The following is a 23503-nucleotide window of genomic DNA, read 5'->3' on the forward strand; positions in this document are numbered from 1 at the left end:
AATGGGTATGTTTGAAGGAATAGTGGTTCCAACAATGTTGTATGGTTGCGAGGCGTGGGCTATGGATAGAGTTGTGCGCAGGAGGATGAATGTGCTGGAAATGAGATGTTTGAGGACAATGTGTGGTGTGAGGTGGTTTGATCGAGTGAGTAACGTAAGGGTAAGAGAGATGTGTGGAAATAAAAAGAGCGTGGTTGAGAGAGCAGAAGAGGGTGTTTTGAAGTGGTTTGGGCACATGGAGAGGATGAGTGAGGAAAGATTGACCAAGAGGATATATGTGTCGGAGGTGGAGGGAGCAAGGAGAAGAGGGAGACCAAATTGGAGGTGGAAAGATGGAGTGAAAAAGATTTTGTGTGATCGGGGCCTGAACATGCATGAGGGTGAAAGGAGGGCAAGGAATAGAGTGAATTGGAGCGATGTGGTATACAGGGGTTGACGTGCTGTCAGTGGATTGAATCAAGGCATGTGAAGCGTCTGGGGTAAACCATGGAAAGCTGTGTAGGTATGTATATTTGCGTGTGTGGACGTATGTATATACATGTGTATGGGGGGGGGGGGGTTGGGCCATTTCTTTCGTCTGTTTCCTTGCGCTACCTCGCAAACGCGGGAGACAGCGACAAAGTATAAAAAAAAAAAATAAATCAAACAAAATAGGGCACTCTGAACGACCATCGAGTGCTAATGCAGCCATAATCACCCATTACCTATGTAATGAAAACATCCAAACCTGCCCTACCTTGATATGTTCTTCATCCATTGCTATACTCTACCCCCTGAAACCAAATCCACTGCCTGATAAATCACCAACTTTCGCACAAAATGAAAGATTCATTCATCCTTCGCACTTTAGAAACATATTTACAGACTCCTACACTCTCTGTTAACACCTTACTGACAAAACATATTCATATTCACACTAATTATTCGATAAGCGCTAAACAACCGCTCCTAAACAAAGTTTTTAACTCCACTCGACTATCAAAACCTGACTTTCCAGAAAAGCACAAGTTACACTTGCTAGTCCTTACACTCTGAACACCACCCATCTCTCCAACATCAAAATAATCAGTTTAACATGCCACAATGCTCCTCATGCCCAAGATCAAACTACTACGCGGAATAAACAGAACACCTAAGCCTCAATTGTCTTGTATTTACCACATAGAGACGGATGCGCAACATACCACAATTCTTGACCTGTGGTATCGCCAGGTGAGTGAGGGCCAGGTGTTGCAGCGGTCCCATATACAGGGATCCCGAAGCAAGAATGAAAGGGGAAGTGTTATGGAGAAAAGAATTTTTGGGATATCATTGCCAACCTTCATGGGTTGACATGTAAATGAAATAGGGACATTTGTTGATTGCTTGGAATGCATTTCGGAACTAGATAATTGATGAAAAGTAGAATGAACCTTTTGAGATATATCTTATGTACTTATACGCAACAAAAACACAGAACGTGCGTACTTAAGTATGTGCAGGTGCATATGAAATGTCTTTGAAAGAAAAAGGTGCTATCCAAAGTATCGTATGAATATTTCATTTTAGCTTTTCATATGAGTAGATAACGTATATAATGACGGTATCGGCCATAGGTTGCTGTACATAGGACCACCACAGTCCCTTTTGGGGACCCCACGCCAGTGAGTCACAACGAGATACAGTATCTTTCAGGAAGCCCACCCTCAACACAAATGACAGTACCTCTCGGGGTACGCACACCTCTATGTCTCCACAAGCCACAGTATCTCTCAGAAGATCTACACCACTGAATCAACATAAGGCCCAGTTCCTCTCGATAAACCAACACCAATGAATCAACACGAGCCACAGTAACTCTCAGGAGAGCCACACCACTTAGTCACTTTCCAGATTCTCGTAGGAAATAAAATTTCAAGACAAAATCCGCACGATAAACAACAGGTATTTTCCCTGAACTTGCCACACATTGTTCAGTACCTTACAACTGTTTACATTCCTATATCTGCTACAACTTTGGTTCAGTCTCTGTGAGTTGCAACGTTAGTGATTGAAACCTTAGATCTGACAAAGCTGTTATTCATTCTCCTTAACCACTTGTTCAGTTCCATACAATTGTCTGTCAGTTCCTCACATCTAACACTGCCCATTTCCATTTATTTACTCTCGTTACAGCAGTCAGTAAGAGCCCACAGCTGTTACACCTGCTGTTGAAAACTCAACATCTACCATACATCGTGATTAGTCCCAGTTATCTGTTCAGTGTTGTGTTCATTGCTCATTCAATAAGCAATATCCTCTTAGTAGTTTTTACGATTTTTTTTTTAGTGTATAATGGAACACCTCTTTCTACAGTTGCTTGGACCCAACGAACACTAACCATTCTGCTGCCTGTGAGGTCTAAAGCTGGTGCCTGTGGTGTGTACACCAGATAGATCTAAAGTAGAGGTTATAAATGTATCATCTATTGTGTCTACAGCTGGTAGAACCCAAGGAACAGTGATGAATGTGCCGTCTGGTGTGTCTACAGCCGGTCTGACGTTTCTCTCTCAAGCTGGCGTTGGACCATTAACAAGAGGGGATGAAAATGCGTTGAAGTATTTCGTTATGTTGCGACGTACGGGGCCTGTAGGAACTTCTCTGGCAAAGGTAATTGAATACAGGCTCTGGTGCTTCAGGCTGAACCCTTTGTATAGGTGAGAATATAGGCAAGAACGTAGAGACGAGATATTTTTGGACTTAGCTTATACAAAAAATACTTTAACAGCAAAGACTGCGCACAGTTATGGTAGAATTACAGAAGTCATATTACGAAGTCAGTAGAACCTACTACAGTATGTTTATAAAATTTTTAGATGCTCTTAGGTTCAGATAATGAGAGTAATGCTTGTAAGCATACGTACACGGCTAGTTTTGTGATTAGGGGTAAATATAAATGAGAACCAAGGCGGCGTATTATCTCTTTTATTTCTATCTTGATACCGAAGGGCAATAGGTGAGAAGGTAATGGGATAATTTTGTTGCTACTAGATCAAGGCAGAGTAGGGTGGAGACTGGAACAATTTTCACTTGCAGGTGACGCTACGTAAGAACTGGATCAGAGAAGGTGTTGGCAGTTGTTCTTGTGCGGTACATACAGGAGGGAGATGATAAAACCAAGTGCAAATCAGCTTTTGGCGTGAAAGTGTAGGACATTTCCATTAGTAGAGAACCTGTGGTGCTGAAGAACTAAAGAATGTAAAGGTATAAAGGTGTATGGTAGTAAACATCAGTATGGATGTTAGTGGTAATACGGATGCCATAAACAAGAGCAAGGAAGAAGAGATGGTGCTGTTCAGAGAACCTGTGTAGGAGGACTGTGCATTGTACAAGACTATGAAAGAAAGGTCTTATATGTGTACCTCAAAAACTTTTATAAAGAATGAAATATTAATGAAAAACTTATTTTGTTGGGAACAGGTATGTCGAGAGCTGTATGATGGTGGACAACGAAATGTGAAGGATTACATTCAATCTTTAGGCTTCTCCAATAACAAGTATCGTAAGATCTTCACTGCAGACGAACTAGATGCGCTGGAGGCTGGTACAGACTGGGATCAGTTGGACATAACCTTCCTTTACAAACTATTACAACATGTGTGTCGTCTAGCACCTCCTCATGATCGTAAGTGGGCGAGGCCAGAGCCACATGACAGAGATTGTCTGGAACACATCCTTTTCTCTGTCAAATGTGAGAGAAATTTTCTGTTTCATGAGGCTCTGGGTTTAACAGATTCAGACCTTGACGCTCGGGCACAGAAACTGAAGTCACTATTGGCAAAGGCATTTGAGAAAGCAAGTATCATTACTGGATATGACTATACCCATGATATTACTGAAATGAAGTTAAGAGTTGACGATATTCATCAGTCTAGAACAAAACTTTCTGTACAAGACTATCAGAACGAATTACAAGAATTTCGACATAGACTTCTGAAAGAAGTTATATCTGACTCCCAGAGGGAGCTGTGTCAAAGTTATCAGAGGCTCTGGCAAGCAGATCATGTGTGTTGGCAGTTTAATCCTAGCTCACGTAGAGTGCCTTTCGATAATGTGTATACCAACATAACGCTTTTGACAAGGAAGGACTCTGAACTAACAGTGTCAGATCTGTTAGATTATCAGTTACCCAATGGTTCTCTTCCACGTCTGGTGATTCTGGAAGGCAGTGCTGGTGCGGGGAAGAGTCAACTTTGCAAGTATATTCTCCACTGTTGGGCCACAGGAAACAGTACTTCTACTGCTCTCTTAAATGTTGATATTATCATATTTTTCCAGTGCCATTCAGTGACCTCCAATTCACTGCGGGAGTTCTTCACAGAAGAAATATTAAAGGCCACCTGCAAAGGGCTAAGGCATGAAGATGTCATCCCAACGCTAAGGGAATCTAGGATATCATTCATCATAGACGGGTTAGATGAAGCTGGGAAACAGGCGATGAATCTACTGAAAGATATTAGTGTCAAGTTTCCTGCCAGTCGAGTAGTTGTGACTTGCAGACCAGAGTTCACTAAAGAAGCTAAAAGGATAATTTCTCCGATAGATAATGACTTCATTATACTAAACGTAAAGGGTTTCAGCAGACCCCAGCAGATAGAATACATTGATAAGCTGTTAACTGTAATGGAAGGGGATGCAAGTGAATGTCAAGAGAAGATCAAAACATTATCAACCATCCTTCAAGATCTGGAGCATGGCTTACATTACTTGCTTTGTTTGCCACTCACCTTAACGATGTTAATAGAGCTATGGCTGCAGGATGGTGCCCTTCTCACTACTACGGGCACACTGACCCACGTTCTTCAAAAGTTAGTAGAACTGAGCATCATACTCCTTGCTCAGCGTTTGCAAAGGAGGCCAGAGGAAACCAGGCCAATATTTGTACTGGAACATGCGTGCCGAGAGTGGCTTAAATGTCTGGCTAGAGTGGCGTGGGACTCTCACTGTCGTAATGTTCTGGTACTTAATGAAGAATGGATTGATGATCTTATCGAAGAAGCTTGTCGTCGAGAAATTGATCCTTCGTATGCCCTTTCCTCCTTTCTAAAGCACATGACGCGGGAGGTGACGTTTGGAATCCAGGACATTTGGGAATTTTCTCACAAAGTTTATCAGGACTATCTTTCTGCTTTCCATTTAAGTCAAGAGAAAAAGTTAAGATCGTTTGAACCTCACCGGAGTAAGGAAAGTAATGATACCTTTAATTTCAGAGCTGAATCTGAAGACTCTTCCCCAGAGACAAAGCGACATACAAAAGAACATCCTTGTTTTCCTTATGCTTTTCTTCGATGTTGCCTTTCTGCTGGTAAGCATAAGAATCGTCCATTGAGACCTTCATCTGCATCAAGACGTTTACCGAAAAGCTTACCTCGGTCCTTTAGATCTAGAGAATATGCAGAGACAAATGGTATACGAGAATCTTCCTTCCTTAAACCTATTTGGCGAGATGTCAGGGATAGACATATATCAACAAATACCACATACAGAAGGGAAGTTGCTGCAAGGGCAGATCACTACATGCTTCAGTATTTAGCGGCCTTAAATCTTTCTAAGCAAGAACCTGATGTTAGGGAAATAGTAGCCATTGTAAAGGATTTTAATGAGAGTATAATGGATGATATATGGAGTTCCTGGTCAAACCTCATCAGAGAATGTGCTGAACATGATCTGTTATCTTCCATAGTTAGGCCTTATCTTGAAGATATAAATGTAGAATTAAACGGCAAATTTGATAAAATCAATCAAACTCTTCGAACTGTTCAGTACTTGATGCAGACAACAAGATTTGTACCTAAATCGCTTTCTTTGTGGATCTCTGACGATGATGTATTTCCTGAAGCTCTGCCATCCCTGTTGCTCTCATTGGAAAAACTGTCAGTATCTACAGACTTTAAATGCAGTCTCACTCACTGCTTGGATTTGTACCACTGTCTGACTCAGCAAGAGGCCCTACAGTATTTGGCGATAACCATTTATGCAAGCAATTTTGTCGAGTTGAATGGCTTAAAGCTGTTACTCCAATATCTGCATGGATCAGACTGCAATGTGAAACTAGGGATATCAATAGACAACCTACAAAATATGATGAACCTCGCAGAATGCTTTTCTGTGATATCATTACCGAGGAAGACTGAACTGTGCCTATCGTTCTCGTGTGTAAGACTTGCCATGCTGGAGCCTCTGTGTCAGGTATTCCAGGCCTTCCCTCAGCACGCATCACTGACCGTCACCTTCAACCACAATAATTTTGGTGACCTTTCTGTCCAGTTGCAAGAACTAGTAACTCAGGCTCTGACAGACGCCCGGGTGAAGGTCGCAGGGGTTTGGCTGAAGATGGAGGCCGATGCCATGTCCACAAGCGATCATTACAATGAGTCGGCTGGCATCATGACCGGCGACACTCCTAATGTCTCCTTTCATCATGATAACAGTGGTGATAATGTGAACCTAAGGTTATTACGCAGAAAAGAGAACGTAGTGCTTGCTACAGATAATAATTAGGATAAATTCACTGTAGCAGGAGTCCCCATCTGTGTTGCTGTATGTCAGGAAGAATGTCAGTACATGAGTCAGGTGTGCAATATCTTTGAGGGGCGCTTGACTGAAGCCCAAATTTAAGGTATATCTTGATTGTTATGCAAGAAGAGTCATTCCCATGTTAAACATATGTTATTTTTCTTTCCATAATAACTGAAACAAGTATATACAAACCAATATCAGCTAATGTTACGATTATCTCGTGGTTGATTGCAGCTACAATATCAACGTTTTCCATTAGAATTCACGTAAAATCTTATACTTGATCTCTTGCAGCTGACAAGACGGAAAATCTGATTCTAACTTTCCGATTGTTATGTGAATTATGGTTTGTGTACTAACATATAAACAAAACTTTCAGTTAAAATTTTTCCAAGAATCAGATTTTGGTTTCTGTGTCCTGAACTATAGTCCTCGACATGAAACTTATCTCCAGAAACACATGGGGTGTAGATAGTGGAGCTATGTTGTGCCTGGTACTTAGGTATATCCAGCATGAGTGCCACGCGGGCAGACAACTCAAAACAGTGGCACTGGAAGGTAGACTCTTCTTCATTCAGTCAGGTTAGATAACCTGGTTTCATAGCTAAGGATGATACCAAGGTCATCGTAAGAGTAAAGTATTTTCATGTCTCCTTGTAACTGTTGGACAGGCACCAGCACTAGTGATAGGCATAATTAGTGAAATTCATTCTCTACCAAATGTAAGGTGATGGTAATGGGAAAGAATGAAAACAAACTAGGCCTTGACGACCACCGGTTTCATCTTTCTACGAAGCATATAGAGGTGATAAAGAGACACCAACAGCAGGTGAAAGTATTACCTTAAACTCGGTAATCTGTATCTTGGGCCTTACTCTATCTAACACAAAATGTAGAACATCATCCTTGAACATTGTGTCTCTTGCTGAATAGCCATTGAAGGTTCTGGTATGGATTCAGGCTAGAGTCCACACATCGTTATGTCTCAAACATCCTAGCTTTGTGGGCTCCGTGGTGTAGCGGTTAGTCTTACTGACTGTGAAGCAGCACGAGTTACCCTTGGTTCTGGGCTACTTAATTCTCACCTCCCTTTGATATCCTCCATCCTCAAATTTCTATATTTTCTTCCTGTCTGCTGTCCATATTTCAACACCCTCACTGCTGTTTGATCTTCTAATATCTCCTACGTTGCCGAGGCCCATAACAATAATCAAATAAGTAAGTTCAGGATGTCATTTCTTTGTAATAGTCATCATGTAGAGTTGCACAACCAAATGATTGAAAAAGTGAGCTTCCGGCGCGTTTTCTCTACTTAAGTATCACAATTACAGCATTGACTGTGCCTTAAGATTTACTTTTATCGTGACAATATCCTTGTAACAGCACTAGAATAGTTCCTTTGATATCTGTGGGAAGTATCAACTAATAATGAAAATGTACGCGTCATAGCCACATTTCCGTGACAATGAAAAAATATAGATCATTCAAGACGCCAATCCCAGCGGAAATCGACACAGTCATACGTATTGTACAAACACTGACGTTTCTGGACCATATAGCAATATTTGATTCGGTTAAAGGGTCCATTTAGACATCTTTCCTCTTCATGTTTTCATCACGCTGCAGGTTTCTCTTATTATTGAAAAGGAGGCTATGTTAGGATCGAATGATTGCAAAACATTTACTCGAACCGGAGAGAAAAAAAGGTTGGGCGACAGGACAAATCGCTGAGGTACGCCCATGATGCCAGGGTGGGAGAGAATTTGCTCAGTCAGCTACTAAGGCGATGGAAGGAATTGATAGGAAGTTACGTATCTGATAAAAGTGGGGGAAAAAAATGGAAGTATGTTTAGAGAAGAAAGACTTATTCCACATTCTAGTAAATACTCTGGGAATATCAAAGGCCACGAAGAAATATTCAGTAAAATCCCTGAGTGAGGAGGAAGTAAGTACCATGACAGAGGAGGAAGTGAGTACCATGAGAGAGAAGGTGAGGACCATGAAAGAAAGAGGTGAGGACCATGCGAGAGGATGAGGTGAGGACCATGAAACGAGGTGAGAACCATGAGAGAGGAGGAAGTGAGCACTATGAGAGAAGAGATGGTGAATGCCATGAATTTCATAGATACACAAACTACACAGACACAAGGTCCAATCGAGGTGGTCTGGAATTAAGCTTAGGAAAATGAAGAAGCCTCCTTGTAAGCAGTAGAAGAAAAGGATAGCAAAGCAAAGGCTCTCTCTCCACACTCCGCTCCCTTCGGCACACGTCGGCAGGAAAACAGGTAAAAAAATACCTTGCAGGATTGATAAGCCTAAAGGAAATTTTCATAAGAAAGTCATAAGGTAAAATGAACATGAATATGTCATGTATCCCATCACCAACAACATGCATTCTTCCCTTTTTCTAATAAAAAGTAAGGCCTCTCGATTTACCATGCCTATATCATTCCTGATGTTGAAGAATGATACAGTAGTTCTCATTTACTCTTTCAAAGCAGGTGACATAGGTTAATCCGTGTTAGTAAGATAGCCCAACAAGCCAGGAAGAGATCAATGGTTGACAAGGTAACATGATATACCATTGTGTTATGATGACTTTTTAAATGAATTATGAAGTTCCGGAGAGTAACAAATGATGATCAAGTTTAAATTTGAAGATATCAAGGATGTTTACTCTGTACAACATTTTCAGGGATCACTTCATAATGAAAATTTTATTTAGGTTTCCTACTTGTAGCACTGATAATTATTGACGTTAAATGGCATTTGCCAATTAGTAGACCGTTTAACTATATTATATAGAGCTTCTTGTAATCTAAATCTATCTTCATCATGTAATGTGACATTGCCAATCTTTGTGTCCTCTGCAAATTTAGACACTTGGTATGAATGGTGAAAAGTATAGGCCTAAATACAACTAGTAACGTGTGACCGCGGTCATGATTCCACATTCATTACAACTCTCATCTTCCTGTCACGTAACCAGGCTTCATCCAGTTTCCTATGCAACCAGTAATCCCCAAGCCTCGTACGTGTCGCAAAAGACTTTGTCGAATACTTTTGGAAGACCAGGATATCTATCTATTGTTTTTGTCTTGTCGTGGGTATTAAATAATGTATGATACAAGTCAAGTTTTTTAAGGCATCATCTGAGTCTTCTAAAAGTATGTTGTGTCTTATTGATCAAGCTGTGTTGTTCCAGAGAGGCTACGAGTTTATCTCTAATAATCGAATCCAGGAGTTTACATATAAATGATGTGAGGCTAATAGATCAGTATTTACCAGGCAATTTGCAGCTTTCTTTTTATTATATAGAAGTGACGTCTGCCAGTCTCCAGTCTTATGGGACTTTTCTTTCCTAGAGAGATGTATTGAAAATCTGGGTTAACGATTCTGGGTTAACGGTCCGGCAAATTCGTGTTTGACGTTTTCGTTCATTCGTGGATAGAAACGATTATGACCTGGGCTTTTGTTAGACCAACTTATCATGTGTTAGTATTTCTCTAAGTGTGATGGTGAATTCTTGTAACCTGTGAGTGCTATTTATTACTGTCTCAGACTACGTGTCGTTGTTTTCTAGCGTAAAAGCGTATAAACATAAGTAAAGAACTTATTCAGGGTTGTTGTTATGCTTTCATCGTCAACAATGGGTTCCCCATTCTTGTTTGCTAAGCGCCCCATTCCACTCCTTATATTTCTCTTACTGATATCTCTTGAAATTCTTTTAGGATCTCTATTGCTATCTCTTGCAATACTCACTTCGTATCCTGTCTTGGCATTTTTGATAAGAGATTTTACTTGTGTTTTGAGTATGTTGTATTTCGTTGCAATATCTGGGTCATTGTATGATTTCTTAAGCTCATAGGGTTTATTTCTGGGCCGTATGTCTCTTGCAATATCTTGGGAGTACCTTTCAGGCTTGTTGTTGGTTTTATTGTTCTTGTGTGTGGGAATGAATGTGACTTGCTGGTGTATAAACTGACGCTTAAAACTGGTACATAATTCTTCTGGGCATGAACGAACAAGGATGACACTTTAATGCGTCGCTTAGCCAATCAAAATGCTCCCTTTTAAAGATATAGTAATAGTACTCGTTTTAGGGTAGTCGGTTATGAGATTTATGTCGAGCTTAACCATCTTGTGGTCACAAAAGTTCCTAGATGTTCCTCAACACGGGTATGAGTGACTAAGAACTCCCGGGATGCAAGAACTACAAGTATATTGCCTCCCCTCGTCAGCTCGATAACGGTTTGGTAGAGAAAGTTGTCTTTGACAAAGTTGGTAAGTTTAGCAGATTCACTCTACACCTGAGGTAGTTTGCCAGTTGATTTCTGGAAGAATAAAATCCCAAGATTGATCAAGTCTTTATCGTGTAATGCTCGTTGCAGACTCTCGTACATGACAGTGTCAATATTGCTGGCTAACTAGGGCGTTTATAAACGACGATTAAGTAAAGCTTGGAAGATTCTGTGCTAATCTGAACACTTGTAGAGACGATGTTGTAGTCTAAATTACGATGGGGTTTAGGTAAATCTCTACAGTGCAGTTCCACTTCCTCGAACGTCTCTATTCTTACAAATAATACTGTAGCAAATTTTTACTTTTTTGTTCCTTGGTGATAAATGTTATTTTCTAATTATGTTTAAAAAGTATAGAAAGTGGCTATTATTCCCTTGAAACTTTACTTGTGTGATCAGGACAGCGATATCTACCTATTTTTTAGAACATTCCAGTTGAGTCAGTGCTGAGTAGCTGATATAGAACTTTCTAGAAGTCTCCAGTAATATAAATTATAGTATAAATATGAGGGGCCTGAAGCCAACCAGTTCAGTTTAGATCTAGCTGCCTAAGTGGATACATATACGTACATTTTTCTGAGATCGCATTTAGACGCTGCAAACATCCGGTAGACGAATTTTGCCAGGTCTGCTCCCAAATTTATCAAAACAAGAGCGAAAAAGTACTCAATGGCAGCATCAGCTAAGATGTGCGAGGCCTACAATACATATTTCGGCGTGCCTGTCTAGATCAAGACAAATTCTGGGCACTTCATTTCACCTGCAGGCACTGAAAAAAAAAAAAATATCTGGAAGGTAAGACAGAAATGTTGCTCGAATGGATAGCGGGATTTTGTTAGAACCTCTTTTTAGAATTTTTCAAATTTTAATCTTTTTAATCTTAATTCTTTTTAAATTTTCACAATCATTGCAAAAAATCATATGTGGACTATGCTGAGAGAATCTCTTTCATATCAGTCATGGTTGAAATAAATCTATATACAAATCACAATGTCTATATTGGTCTTTTGCAGAATAGTATAGAGGGGGGAAAGAGAGCTATGAAGTTCGCTATGCCAAGAACTTGGAGGGAACTCACTGACCACTTAAGCAATTGCTTCCTCTGCGTTGTGGACACTTCCAAATGTCGGACTGGCAAGAATGCACCTGCTACCACGTATCCGGACCTTCCATCACCCATTACCTCGGTGCTACACGGCCCTGAGTTCCCCGTACCCATTCCTCCGGTGAGAGTAGCTGCCTTTGCCTTTGGGACAGCAAGGACACCGAGGCTCACTATCACAGGCGGGACTGGCCACAGCGGACCACATTCTCTATGAGGATGAACAACGTCAAGTGGGAGCCTTTGGTGGAACCCCGGAAGATATTGGTGCCACCACTGCACATAGAGTTAGGCCTTATAAAACAATTTGTCACAGCAGCCTTCAAGTACCTTCAAGACTTCCTCCCTAAACTGTCTGAGGCATAGGCTAAAGCCGGTGTCTTCGTCACACTACAGATAAAGAAGATCCTGTAGTGCAAGGAATTTCCGAAGCTCATTCACTAGGAAGGAGAAAGCAGCTTAGTACAGATTTGTCGCAGTGGTTCGGGGCTTCCTGGGCAGTCACAAGGCCAAAAACTGTGTGGAGCTGGTTAAGACTATGGTGAAGAACTGCTGCAAAATGGACTGAAGCAATCTTCAGCCCATTTTGCAGCAGTTCTCAGAGTCCATATCCTTGACGGTCATCTTGATAGATTCAAGAGAACATGGCAGCGTATTCGGAGGAGCAAGGCAAGCAATTTCACCAGGATATACTAGACTTTGAACGCCGCTACAAAGGAACCTATAACGAGAACAGGATGGGAGATTATATTTGAAGTCTGATTCATGAAAATGATATACAGTATAATCGTAAGTCTCAAAAAGCTACTCACTTCTAAATATTTTGTGATCACTTTTGTTTGACGTAAGCGTAAATGACTTGATTTTGTTACATATGTTATTGTTTTTTCTGACATCATGGGAATAAAGATGTGCATATTCGCCTGTTATCCAACTGGAAATAGGTAAATTTCAAAATATCGCTATCCTGGTCACAAAATATCACTATCCTGGTCACAAAATATCACTATCCTGGTCACAAAAGGAAAGTTTGAAGGGAATAGTAGCCTTTTCCCTGATTTTTACGCATAACGAAATAGGAAATAACAGTTACTACCCAGGAACAAAAATTGTGTTACACAGTGTGTAGTCTGATAGATTGTACACACTAATCATAGCGTTGTTTGTCGTGCTTAGGAATGTTTCTGCTAGACCAACGATATCAACATGTTCACTGTTTACCAAACAATGCAATTCAGCAATTTTGTCTCGGATGGATCTTATGTTCACGTAAAATCCATTCACAATTTCTATGAGTGACCTTTGTAGGAGACTGAAGTTAGGATCTGGTGACCGATTATTTATCATCCTAGTTGTGAAGTACCGCCATGACCTGCGTCCCTGACGTCACTGTCTGGTGGGGTGGGGATTCGATCTGAACTCCTTGTGTGACATATAATATGGCCCGACCTGTCCTCAGCCGCCCACTTGGTGTGGTCAGCACACCGGACTCTAGCGGGTCACAACGAAGATTTTTCCACCTGTACTTGTATGGTAATTTGATATTTGATTCACTTTGCTATGAGTTCTGCTCCTTTATTGAAGTGAATGCCATCTTTACTATATAGTTCTTTGTCTTTTATGAATTCGAACTACGGAAGTGAGTACCATGAGAAAGGATGAAGAGACTATCATGAGAGAGGAGGAAGCGAGTGTCAGGAGAGAGGAGGAAGTGAGTATCATGAGAGAGAAGGGAGTAAGTGCCATGAGAATGAAGGAGATGAATACCAGGAGAGAGAAGAAAGTGAGTGCTTGGGAAGATGAGGAAGTGAGTACCGTGAGACGGGGAGAAGTGAGCACCATGAGAGAGGAGAAAGTGAGTACCAAAAGGAGGAGGAGGTGAGTGCCATGAGAGAGGAGGAATTGAGTGCTAGGTGAGAAGAGGAGGCGAGTGCCATGAAAGGAGAAGGAAGAGAGTACCAAAAGAGAGGAGGAATTGAATAACACGAGAGAGAAGAAAATGAGTACCATGAGAGAGAAGGAAGTGAGTACCATGAGATAGGAGGAAGTGAGTGATATAAGAAAGGAAGACGTAAGTACCATGAGAGAGGAGGAAGTGAGTATCTTGAGAAAGAAGGAACTGAGTATCATGAGAAAAGAGGAATTGAGTATCATGAAAGATAAGAAAGTGAGCACCGTGAGAACGGAGGAAGTGAGTACCGTGAGAGAGGTGGAATTGAATACCATGAGAGAGGAGGATGTGAGTACCATAAGAGAGGAGTAAGTGAGTTCCATGAGTGACGAGGAGGTCAGTAACATGAAAAGAAGGAAGTGAGCGCCATGAAGGAGGAGAAAGTGAGAACCTTGAAAGGGGAGGATGTGGGTGACATGAAAGAGGAGAAAGTGAGTATCGTGAGAGAAGAGGAAGTGAATGCCATGAAATAGGAGGAAGTGAGTGTCATGAGAGATGAGGAAGTGAGTACCATGAAAGGGAACAAAGTTAAGACCATGAGAGGGTAGGATTGAGTGCCATGAGAGAGGAGGAAATCAGTAACATGAAAGAGAAGTGAGCACCATGCGAGAGGGGAAAGTGAGTACCATGAAAGGGAAGGATGTGAGTGCCATGAAAGAGGAAGAAGTGAGTAGCATGAGAGAAGAGGAAGTGTGTATCATGAGAGAAGACGAAGTGAGTGCAGTAAGAGACGAGGAAGTGAGTATCATGAGAGATGAGGAAGTGAATGCCATGAAACAGGAGGAAGTGAGTATCATGAGAGATGAGGAAGTGAGTGCCATGAAGCAGGAGGAAGTGAGTACCATGAGAGATGAGAAAGTGAGAACCAAGAGAGAGGAAGACGTGAGTACCGTGGAAGAGGAAGAAGTGGGTGCCATGAAAGAAGAGGAAGTGAGCAACATGAGAAAGGAGGAAGTGCGTATCATGAGAGAGGAGAAAATGTGTGCCAGGAGAGAGAGGGGAGTGAGTTCCATGAGAGATGGGGAATACCATGAGAGAAGAGGACTGAGTACCATGAGAGAGAAGCAAGTGAATGGCATGAGAGAGGAGGATGTCAGAACTGTGAAAGAGGAGGAGGAAGAGGTGGGTGCCATGAAAGAAGAGGAGGTGAGTAATATAAGAAAGAGGGAAGTGAGTATTTAACTCCATCATACCCTCATCGATAAACAAATTAAACAGACATGGAGACATCACACACCCCTGCCACAGACACATCGAACCTGGAACCACCAACCTTCCTCTGTACCTATTCAAATACACTCCCACACTCTTGATAAAATCGTCTCTGCTTCTGGTACCTTTCCTCCTACAAACTATACTAACCCTATCATATGCTTGCTCTTGATCCATATTTGTCACATACAAGTCCTGTTTATCTAAGTATTTCTCATACACGTTCTTTAAAGCAAACACCTAATGTATACATTTTCTAAAAAAGAAGAACAAATGTAACTACACTGTTTATCCCCATTCTAAGCCTCTGTATTTGTTTTCACCTTCTCAAGCACATCTCTCCCTTACAATTTACCAGATACATTCAACAAACATTTGTCCCTCTCGCCTTTATAGAGTGGCACTATACATGCATTCCGCAAATCCTAAGGCAACTCACCATGATCCATACAGACGGTGAAAATTCTTGACTAAAGAAATCAACAACACAGCCACCCCCTTTCATAAAAAAAAGAATGAAGTACCACCCACTTTTCCCGTCTTGCCGCATTTCATCTTATGTAAGGCTTTCACCACCACTTCTCGCTTTATCAAAGCTCTCTCCACTTCCCATACCTACCCGACCAAAACACCCTACATTTGCCGCCCTATAGCCACGCACATTCAACAGGTCCTCCGAAATGCTCCACTTTACATCATAACGACCTTGTACCATTTCTTCCATTGCCCCTTCACAAATTTTCCCATTTGCTCTCTTGTTTTACTCACACTATTAACTTCCTTCTAAAATATCTTATTTTCCCTGAAGTTACTGATACTGGCTGGCCTCAGCTCTCATTTGTTCTGTTTTTCAACGTGCACTTTCGTCTTGACCTCTTGCCGCTTTCTTTTGTGTATCTTCCCATAAAATATATTTCATGCCTGTAAGTATTATCCATACATCGTTCTTTGTTCTTTCACTAGCAACTTTACTTCGTCCTCCCACTGCTCACTACCCTTTCTCACTTGCCCATTTTACATCTGCTTCCCTAAATATCTCCCTTTCCTCCCCAACTCCCTTTGCTTAGTTCACTTTCACATCTTACTATTATTCAACCAATCTCTCTTGGTATTTATTCTACGTCTTTTTCCCAAACACACTTATTTTGAACAACTTTTCATGTTTTCCCTTTTCCAAAAATCTTTACAATCCTTCACCCTTGATCCCACCGGGTAATGACCAAATATCCCACAAGCTACCCCTTTCAACACATTCACATTCAAAAGTCTTTCAATTAGTACGTAACACAATAATGCCGTCGTACAATCTTTCCTACTCACCCACGTACACTTATGTATATCCCTCTTTTTAAACCAGGTATTGACAATCACTAGTTCTCCTTCAGGACACAACCCCACAATCTGTTCATCAGTCCCATTCACTTTAATGAATATTAGATGTCGCTAGTTATATCCTCAAATGCAACATTATTCATCCGTCAATTTAAATCACCCATGATTAGTACCCAATTTCTTGCATCAAAACTAATGACACACTCAGCTGCTCCATCTCAGCTGCTTGTCATCAAGTTCCCTGTCAAGGTCAAGTGCATAAGCACCAGTAGTCACCCATCGCTCGTAATCCACTTTAATTCTTACCTAGACAACTTTTTTTTTTTTTATTTTGGAGGCTCTAGTTACGGACAAACGTCCACATAAATGTCGGGCCTTAACTTGAATAGAGAGATTAATGAAAGGTAAAAAGAAGAAACGAGGAAAATTATTCACTAGTTTCCCAAGAAGTGAAAATCCTGTCTTTTGAAAAGCGCTGCAACAGATACTGGGAAGAACATGAAAGGAGTAGAGAATTCCAAAGTTACGAGGTGCAAGGAAAGAAACAGTTATCAAAACTCTCGTTGCCAACGGTCACACATTAATCATATGACGCAATAGCTTGCCGAGTACTACGTGGTCTAGCTAATGGTGGGGGTACACAAGCAGCCAACTCCCACGAGCAAAAATCGAAGTAATGTCTATAGAAGAGGGAAATTAAACCAACATTGCGGCTTCGGTGAAATGAGTCAAGTTTTAAAGTTAGCCTATGAGAGTTGAGGGGTAGGACTGTTTATAGATCTGTCAGGTAAGGATGCAGGGCTAGAACCTCAATACAATACTCCAGACAAGGACAAATTAATCCTTTGTAGAAAAAAAAAAAAAGAAAGTGTTAGGAAGAAAAGAAATTTCGACATCTAAACAGGACTCCCAAGCCCTCAGAGGCAGACTTGGCTGTTTCTGTAATGTGATGTTTTCAAGATAGTGTGGATGATAAAAAAATAACAAGTCAAGAGGTGGAATCACAGATACGTCAAATGTGGATATATATTATTATATTTTGTCGCTATCTCCCGCGTTAGCGAGGTAGCGCAAGTAAACAGACGAAAGAATGGCCCAACCCGCCCTCATACACATGTATATACATAAACGCAGACACACGCACATACACATGTATATACATAAACGCGGACACATGAACATATACATACCTATACATTTCAACGTATGCATATATATATATATATATATATATATATATATATCAGTAAATTTTAGGGAGAATAAAAAGATGTTCTGGAAGGAGGTAAATAGGGTGCGTAAGACAAGGGAGCAAATGGGAACTTCAGTGAAGGGCGTAAATGGGGAGGTGATAACAAGTAGTGGTGATGTGAGAAGGAGATGGAATGAGTATTTTGAAGGTTTGTTGAATGTGTCTGATGACAGAGTGGCAGATATAGGGTGTTTGGGTCGAGGTGGTGTGCAAAGTGAGAGGGTTAGGGAAAATGATTTGGTAAACAGAGAAGAGGTAGTAAAAGCTTTGCGGAAGATGAAGCCGGCAAGGCAGCAGGTTTGGATGGTATTGCAGTGGAATTTATTAAAAAAGGGGGTGACTGTATTGTTGACTGGTTGGTAAGGTTATTTAATGTATGTATGACTCATGGTGAGGTGCCTGAGGATTGGCGGAATGCGTGCATATTGCCATTGTACAAAGGCAAAGGGGATAAGAGTGAGTGCTCAAATTACAGAGGTATAAGTTTGTTGAGTATTCCTGGTAAATTATATGGGAGGGTATTGATTGAGAGGGTGAAGGCATGTACAGAGCATCAGATTGGGGAAGAGCAGTGCGGTTTCAGAAGTGGTAGAGGATGTGTGGATCAGGTGTTTGCTTTGAAGAATGTATGTGAGAAATACTTAGAAAAGCAAATGGATTTGTATGTAGCATTTATGGATCTGGAGAAGGCATATGATAGAGTTGATAGAGATGCTCTGTGGAAGGTATTAAGAATATATGGTGTGGGAGGCAAGTTGTTAGAAGCAGTGAAAAGTTTTTATCGAGGATGTAAGGCATGTGTATGTGTAGGAAGAGAGGAAAGTGATTGGTTCTCAGTGAATGTAGGTTTGCGGCAGGGGTGTGTGATGTCTCCATGGTTGTTTAATTTGTTTATGGATGGGGTTGTTAGGGAGGTAAATGCAAGAATCTTGGAAAGAGGGGCAAGTATGAAGTCTGTTGGGGATGAGAGAGCTTGGGAAGTGAGTCAGTTGTTGTTCGCTGATGATACAGCGCTGGTGGCGGATTCATGTGAGAAACTGCAGAAGCTGGTGACGGAGTTTGGTAAAGTGTGTGGAAGAAGAAAGTTAAGAGTAAATGTGAATAAGAGCAAGGTTATTAGGTACAGTAGGGTTGAGGGTCAAGTCAATTGGGAGGTGAGTTTGAATGGAGAAAAACTGGAGGAAGTGAAGTGTTTTAGATATCTGGGAGTGGATCTGTCAGCGGATGGAACCATGGAAGCGGAAGTGGAACATAGGGTGGGGGAGGGGGCGAAAATTTTGGGAGCCTTGAAAAATGTGTGGAAGTCGAGAACATTATCCCGGAAAGCAAAAATGGGTATGTTTGAAGGAATAGTAGTTCCAACAATGTTGTATGGTTGCGAGGCGTGGGCTATGGATAGAGGTGTGCGCAGGAGGATGGATGTGCTGGAAATGAGATGTTTGAGGACAATGTGTGGTGTGAGGTGGTTTGATCGAGTAAGTAACGTAAGGGTAAGAGAGATGTGTGGAAATAAAAAGAGCGTGGTTGAGAGAGCAGAAGAGGGTGTTTTGAAATGGTTTGGGCACATGGAGAGAATGAGTGAGGAAAGATTGACCAAGAGGATATATGTGTCGGAGGTGGAGGGAACGAGGAGAAGAGGGAGACCAAATTGGAGGTGGAAAGATGGAGTGAAAAGGATTTTGTGTGATCGGGGCCTGAACATGCAGGAGGGTGAAAGGAGGGCAAGGAATAGAGTGAATTGGAGCGATGTGGTATACAGGGGTTGACGTGCTGTCAGTGGATTGAATCAAGGCATGTGAAGCGTCCGGGGTAAACCAAGGAAAGCTGTGTAGGTATGTATATTTGCGTGTGTGGACGTGTGTATGTACATGTGTATGGGGGGGGGTTGGGCCATTTCTTTCGTCTGTTTCCTTGCGCTACCTCGCAAATGCGAGAGACAGCGACAAAGTATAAAAAAAAAAAAAAAAAAAAATATATATATATATTCTTTCTTTTTTCTTTCATACTATTCGCCATTTCCCGCGATAGCGAGGTAGCGTTAAGAACAGAAGACTGGGTCTTTGAGGGAATATCCTCACCTGGCCCTCTTCTCTGTTCCTTCTTTTGGAAAAAAAAAAAAAAAAAAAAAAACGAGAGGGGAGGATTTCCAGCCTCCCGCTCCCTTCCCTTTTAGTCGCCTTCTACGACACGCAGGGAATACGTGGGAAGTATTCTTTCTCCCCTATCCCCAGGGATAATATATATATATATATATTATTTTTTTTTTTTTTATTATACTTTGTCGCTGTCTCCCGCGTTTGCGAGGTAGCGCAAGGAAACAGACGAAAGAAATGGCCCAACCCACCCCCATACACATGTATATACATACGTCCACACACGCAAATATATATACCTACACAGCTTTCCATGGTTTACCCCAGACGCTTCACATGCCTTGATTCAATCCACTGACAGCACGTCAACCCCGGTATACCACATCGCTCCAATTCACTCTATTCCTTGCCCTCCTTTCATCCTCCTGCATGTTCAGGCCCCGATCATACAAAATCTTTTTCACTCCATCTTTCCACCTCCAATTTGGTCTCCCACTTCTCCTCGTTCCCTCCACCTCCGACACATATATCCTCTTGGTCAATCTTTCCTCACTCATTCTCTCCATGTGCCCAAACCACTTCAAAACACCCTCTTCTGCTCTCTCAACCACGCTCTTTTTATTTCCACACATCTCTCCTACCCTTACGTTACTCACTCGATCAAACCACCTCACACCACACATTGTCCTCAAACATCTCATTTCCAGCACATCCATCCTCCTGCGCACAACTCTATCCATAGCCCACGCCTCGCAACCATACAACATTGTTGGAACCACTATTCCTTCAAACATACCCATTTTTGCTTTCCGAGATAATGTTCTCGACTTCCACACATTCTTCAAGGCCCCCAGAATTTTCGCCCCCTCCCCCACCCTATGATCCACTTCCGCTTCCATGGTTCCATCCGCTGCCAGATCCACTCCCAGATATCTAAAACACTTCACTTCCTCCAGTTTTTCTCCATTCAAACTCACCTCCCAATTGACTTGACCCTCAACCCTACTGTACCTAATAACCTTGCTCTTATTCACATTTACTCTTAACTTTCTTCTTCCACACACTTTACCAAACTCAGTCACCAGCTTCTGCAGTTTCTCACATGAATCAGCCACCAGCGCTGTATCATCAGCGAACAACAACTGACTCACTTCCCAAGCTCTCTCATCCCCAACAGACTTCATACTTGCCCCTCTTTCCAAAACTCTTGCATTTACCTCCCTAACAACCCCATCCATAAACAAATTAAACAACCATGGAGACATCACACACCCCTGCCGCAAACCTACATTCAATGAGAACCAATCACTTTCCTCTCTTCCTACACGTACACATGCCTTACATCCTCGATATAAACTTTTCACTGCTTCTAACAACTTTCCTCCCACACCATATATTCTTAATACCTTCCACAGAGCATCTCTATCAACTCTATCATATGCCATCTCCAGATCCATAAATGCTACATACAAATCCATTTGCTTTTCTAAGTATTTCTCACATACATTCTTCAAAGCAAACACCTGATCCACACATCCTCTACCACTTCTGAAACCACACTGCTCTTCCCCAATCTGATGCTCTGTACATGCCTTCACCCTCTCAATCAATACCCTCCCATATAATTTACCAGGAATACTCAACAAACTTATACCTCTGTAATTTGAGCACTCACTCTTATCCCCTTTGCCTTTGTACAATGGCACTATGCACGCATTCCGCCAATCCTCAGGCACCTCACCATGAGTCATACATACATTAAATAACCTTACCAACCAGTCAACAATACAGTCACCCCCTTTTTTAATAAATTCCACTGCAATACCATCTAAACCTGCTGCCTTGCCGGCTTTCATCTTCCGCAAAGCTTTCACTACCTCTTCTCTGTTTACCAAATCATTTTCCCTAACCCTCCCACTTTGCACACCACCTCGACCAAAACACCCTATATCTGCCACTCTATCATCAAACACATTCAACAAACCTTCAAAATACTCACTCCATCTCCTTCTCACATCACAACTACTTGTTATCACCTCCCCATTTGCGCCCTTCACTGAAGTTCCCATTTGCTCCCTTGTCTTACGCACTTTATTTACCTCCTTCCAGAACATCTTTTTAGTCTTACGCACTTTATTTACCTCCTTCCAGAACATCTTTTTATTCTCCCTAAAATTTAATGATACTCTCTCACCCCAACTCTCATTTGCCCTTTTTTTCACCTCTTGCACCTTTCTCTTGACCTCCTGTCTCTTTCTTTTATACATCTCCCACTCAATTGCATTTTTTCCCTGCAAAAATCGTCCAAATGACTCTCTCTTCTCTTTCACTAATACTCTTACTTCTTCATCCCACCACTCACTACCCTTTCTAATCAACCCACCTCCCACTCTTCTCATGCCACAAGCATCTTTTGCGCAATCCATCACTGATTCCCTAAATACATCCCATTCCTCCCCCACTCCCCTTACTTCCATTGTTCTCACCTTTTTCCATTCTGTATTCAGTCTCTCCTGGTACTTCCTCACACAGGTCTCCTTCCCAAGCTCACTTACTCTCACCACCCTCTTCACCCCAACATTCACTCTTCTTCTCTGAAAACCCATACAAATCTTCACCATCAGACATCCCTCCAGTTGCACCTCTCAGCACATTAACATCCAAAAGTCTCTCTTTCGCACGCCTGTCAATTAACACGTAATCCAATAACGCTCTCTGGCCATCTCTCCTACTTACATAAGTATACTTATGTATATCTCGCTTTTTAAACCATGTATTCCCAATCATCAGTCCTTTTTCAGCACATAAATCTACAAGCTCTTCACCATTTCCATTTACAACACTGAACACCCCATGTATACCAATTATTCCCTCAACTGCCACATTACTCACCTTTGCATTCAAATCACCCATCACTATAACCCGGTCTCGTGCATCAAAACCACTAACACACTCATTCAGCTGCTCCCAAACCACTTGCCTCTCATGATCTTTCTTCTCATGCCCAGGTGCATATGCACCAATAATCACCCACCTCTCTCCATCAACTTTCAGTTTTACCCATATTAATCGAGAATTTACTTTCTTACATTCTATCACATACTCCCACAACTCCTGTTTCAGGAGTATTGCTACTCCTTCCCTTGCTCTTGTCCTCTCACTAACCCCTGACTTTACTCCCCAGACATTCCCAAACCACTCTTCCCCTTTACCCTTATATATATATATATATATATATATATATATATATATATATATATATATATATATATATATATATATATATATATATATATATATATATATATATATTTTTTTTTTTTTTTTTTTGCTTTGTCGCTGTCTCCCGCGTTTGCGAGGTAGCGCAAGGAAACAGACGAAAGAAATGGCCCAACCCATCCCCATACACATTTATATACATACGTCCACACACGCAAATATACATACCTACACAGCTTTCCATGGTTTACCCCAGACGCTTCACATGCCCTGATTCAATCCACTGACAGCACGTCAACCCCGGTATACCACATCGATCCAATTCACTCTATTCCTTGCCCTCTTTTCACCCTCCTGCATGTTCAGGCCCCGATCACACAAAATCTTTTTCACTCCATCTTTCCATCTCCAATTTGGTCTCCCACTTCTCCTCGTTCCCTCCACCTCCGACACATATATCCTCTTGGTCAATCTTTCCTCACTCATTCTCTCCATGTGCCCAAA

At 41.5% G+C, this 23503-nt stretch overlaps 1 protein-coding gene across 3 annotated transcripts in view; it reads left to right on the forward strand.

Moving 5' to 3' along the window:
• LOC139757306 (uncharacterized) overlaps window positions 1–23503 on the forward strand; it is a 100178-nt gene that overhangs the window by 35597 nt on the left and 41078 nt on the right. Inside the window, exons 2-3 of one of the 3 annotated variants that reach the window (XM_071677692.1) lie at window positions 2459–2628; window positions 3439–6938. In XM_071677692.1, coding sequence (XP_071533793.1) covers window positions 2482–2628; window positions 3439–6519 — 3228 coding nt within the window. In that variant the 5' untranslated portion in view covers window positions 2459–2481 and the 3' untranslated portion in view covers window positions 6520–6938. Of the gene's footprint in view, window positions 1–2334; window positions 2629–3438; window positions 6939–23503 lie in introns of those variants that run through there. The other 2 variants (XM_071677693.1, XR_011714592.1) reach the window with 2 other exon arrangements.

The sequence above is a fragment of the Panulirus ornatus genome, chromosome 25 (assembly GCF_036320965.1).
Source record: "Panulirus ornatus isolate Po-2019 chromosome 25, ASM3632096v1, whole genome shotgun sequence".
NCBI lineage: Eukaryota > Metazoa > Arthropoda > Malacostraca > Decapoda > Palinuridae > Panulirus > Panulirus ornatus.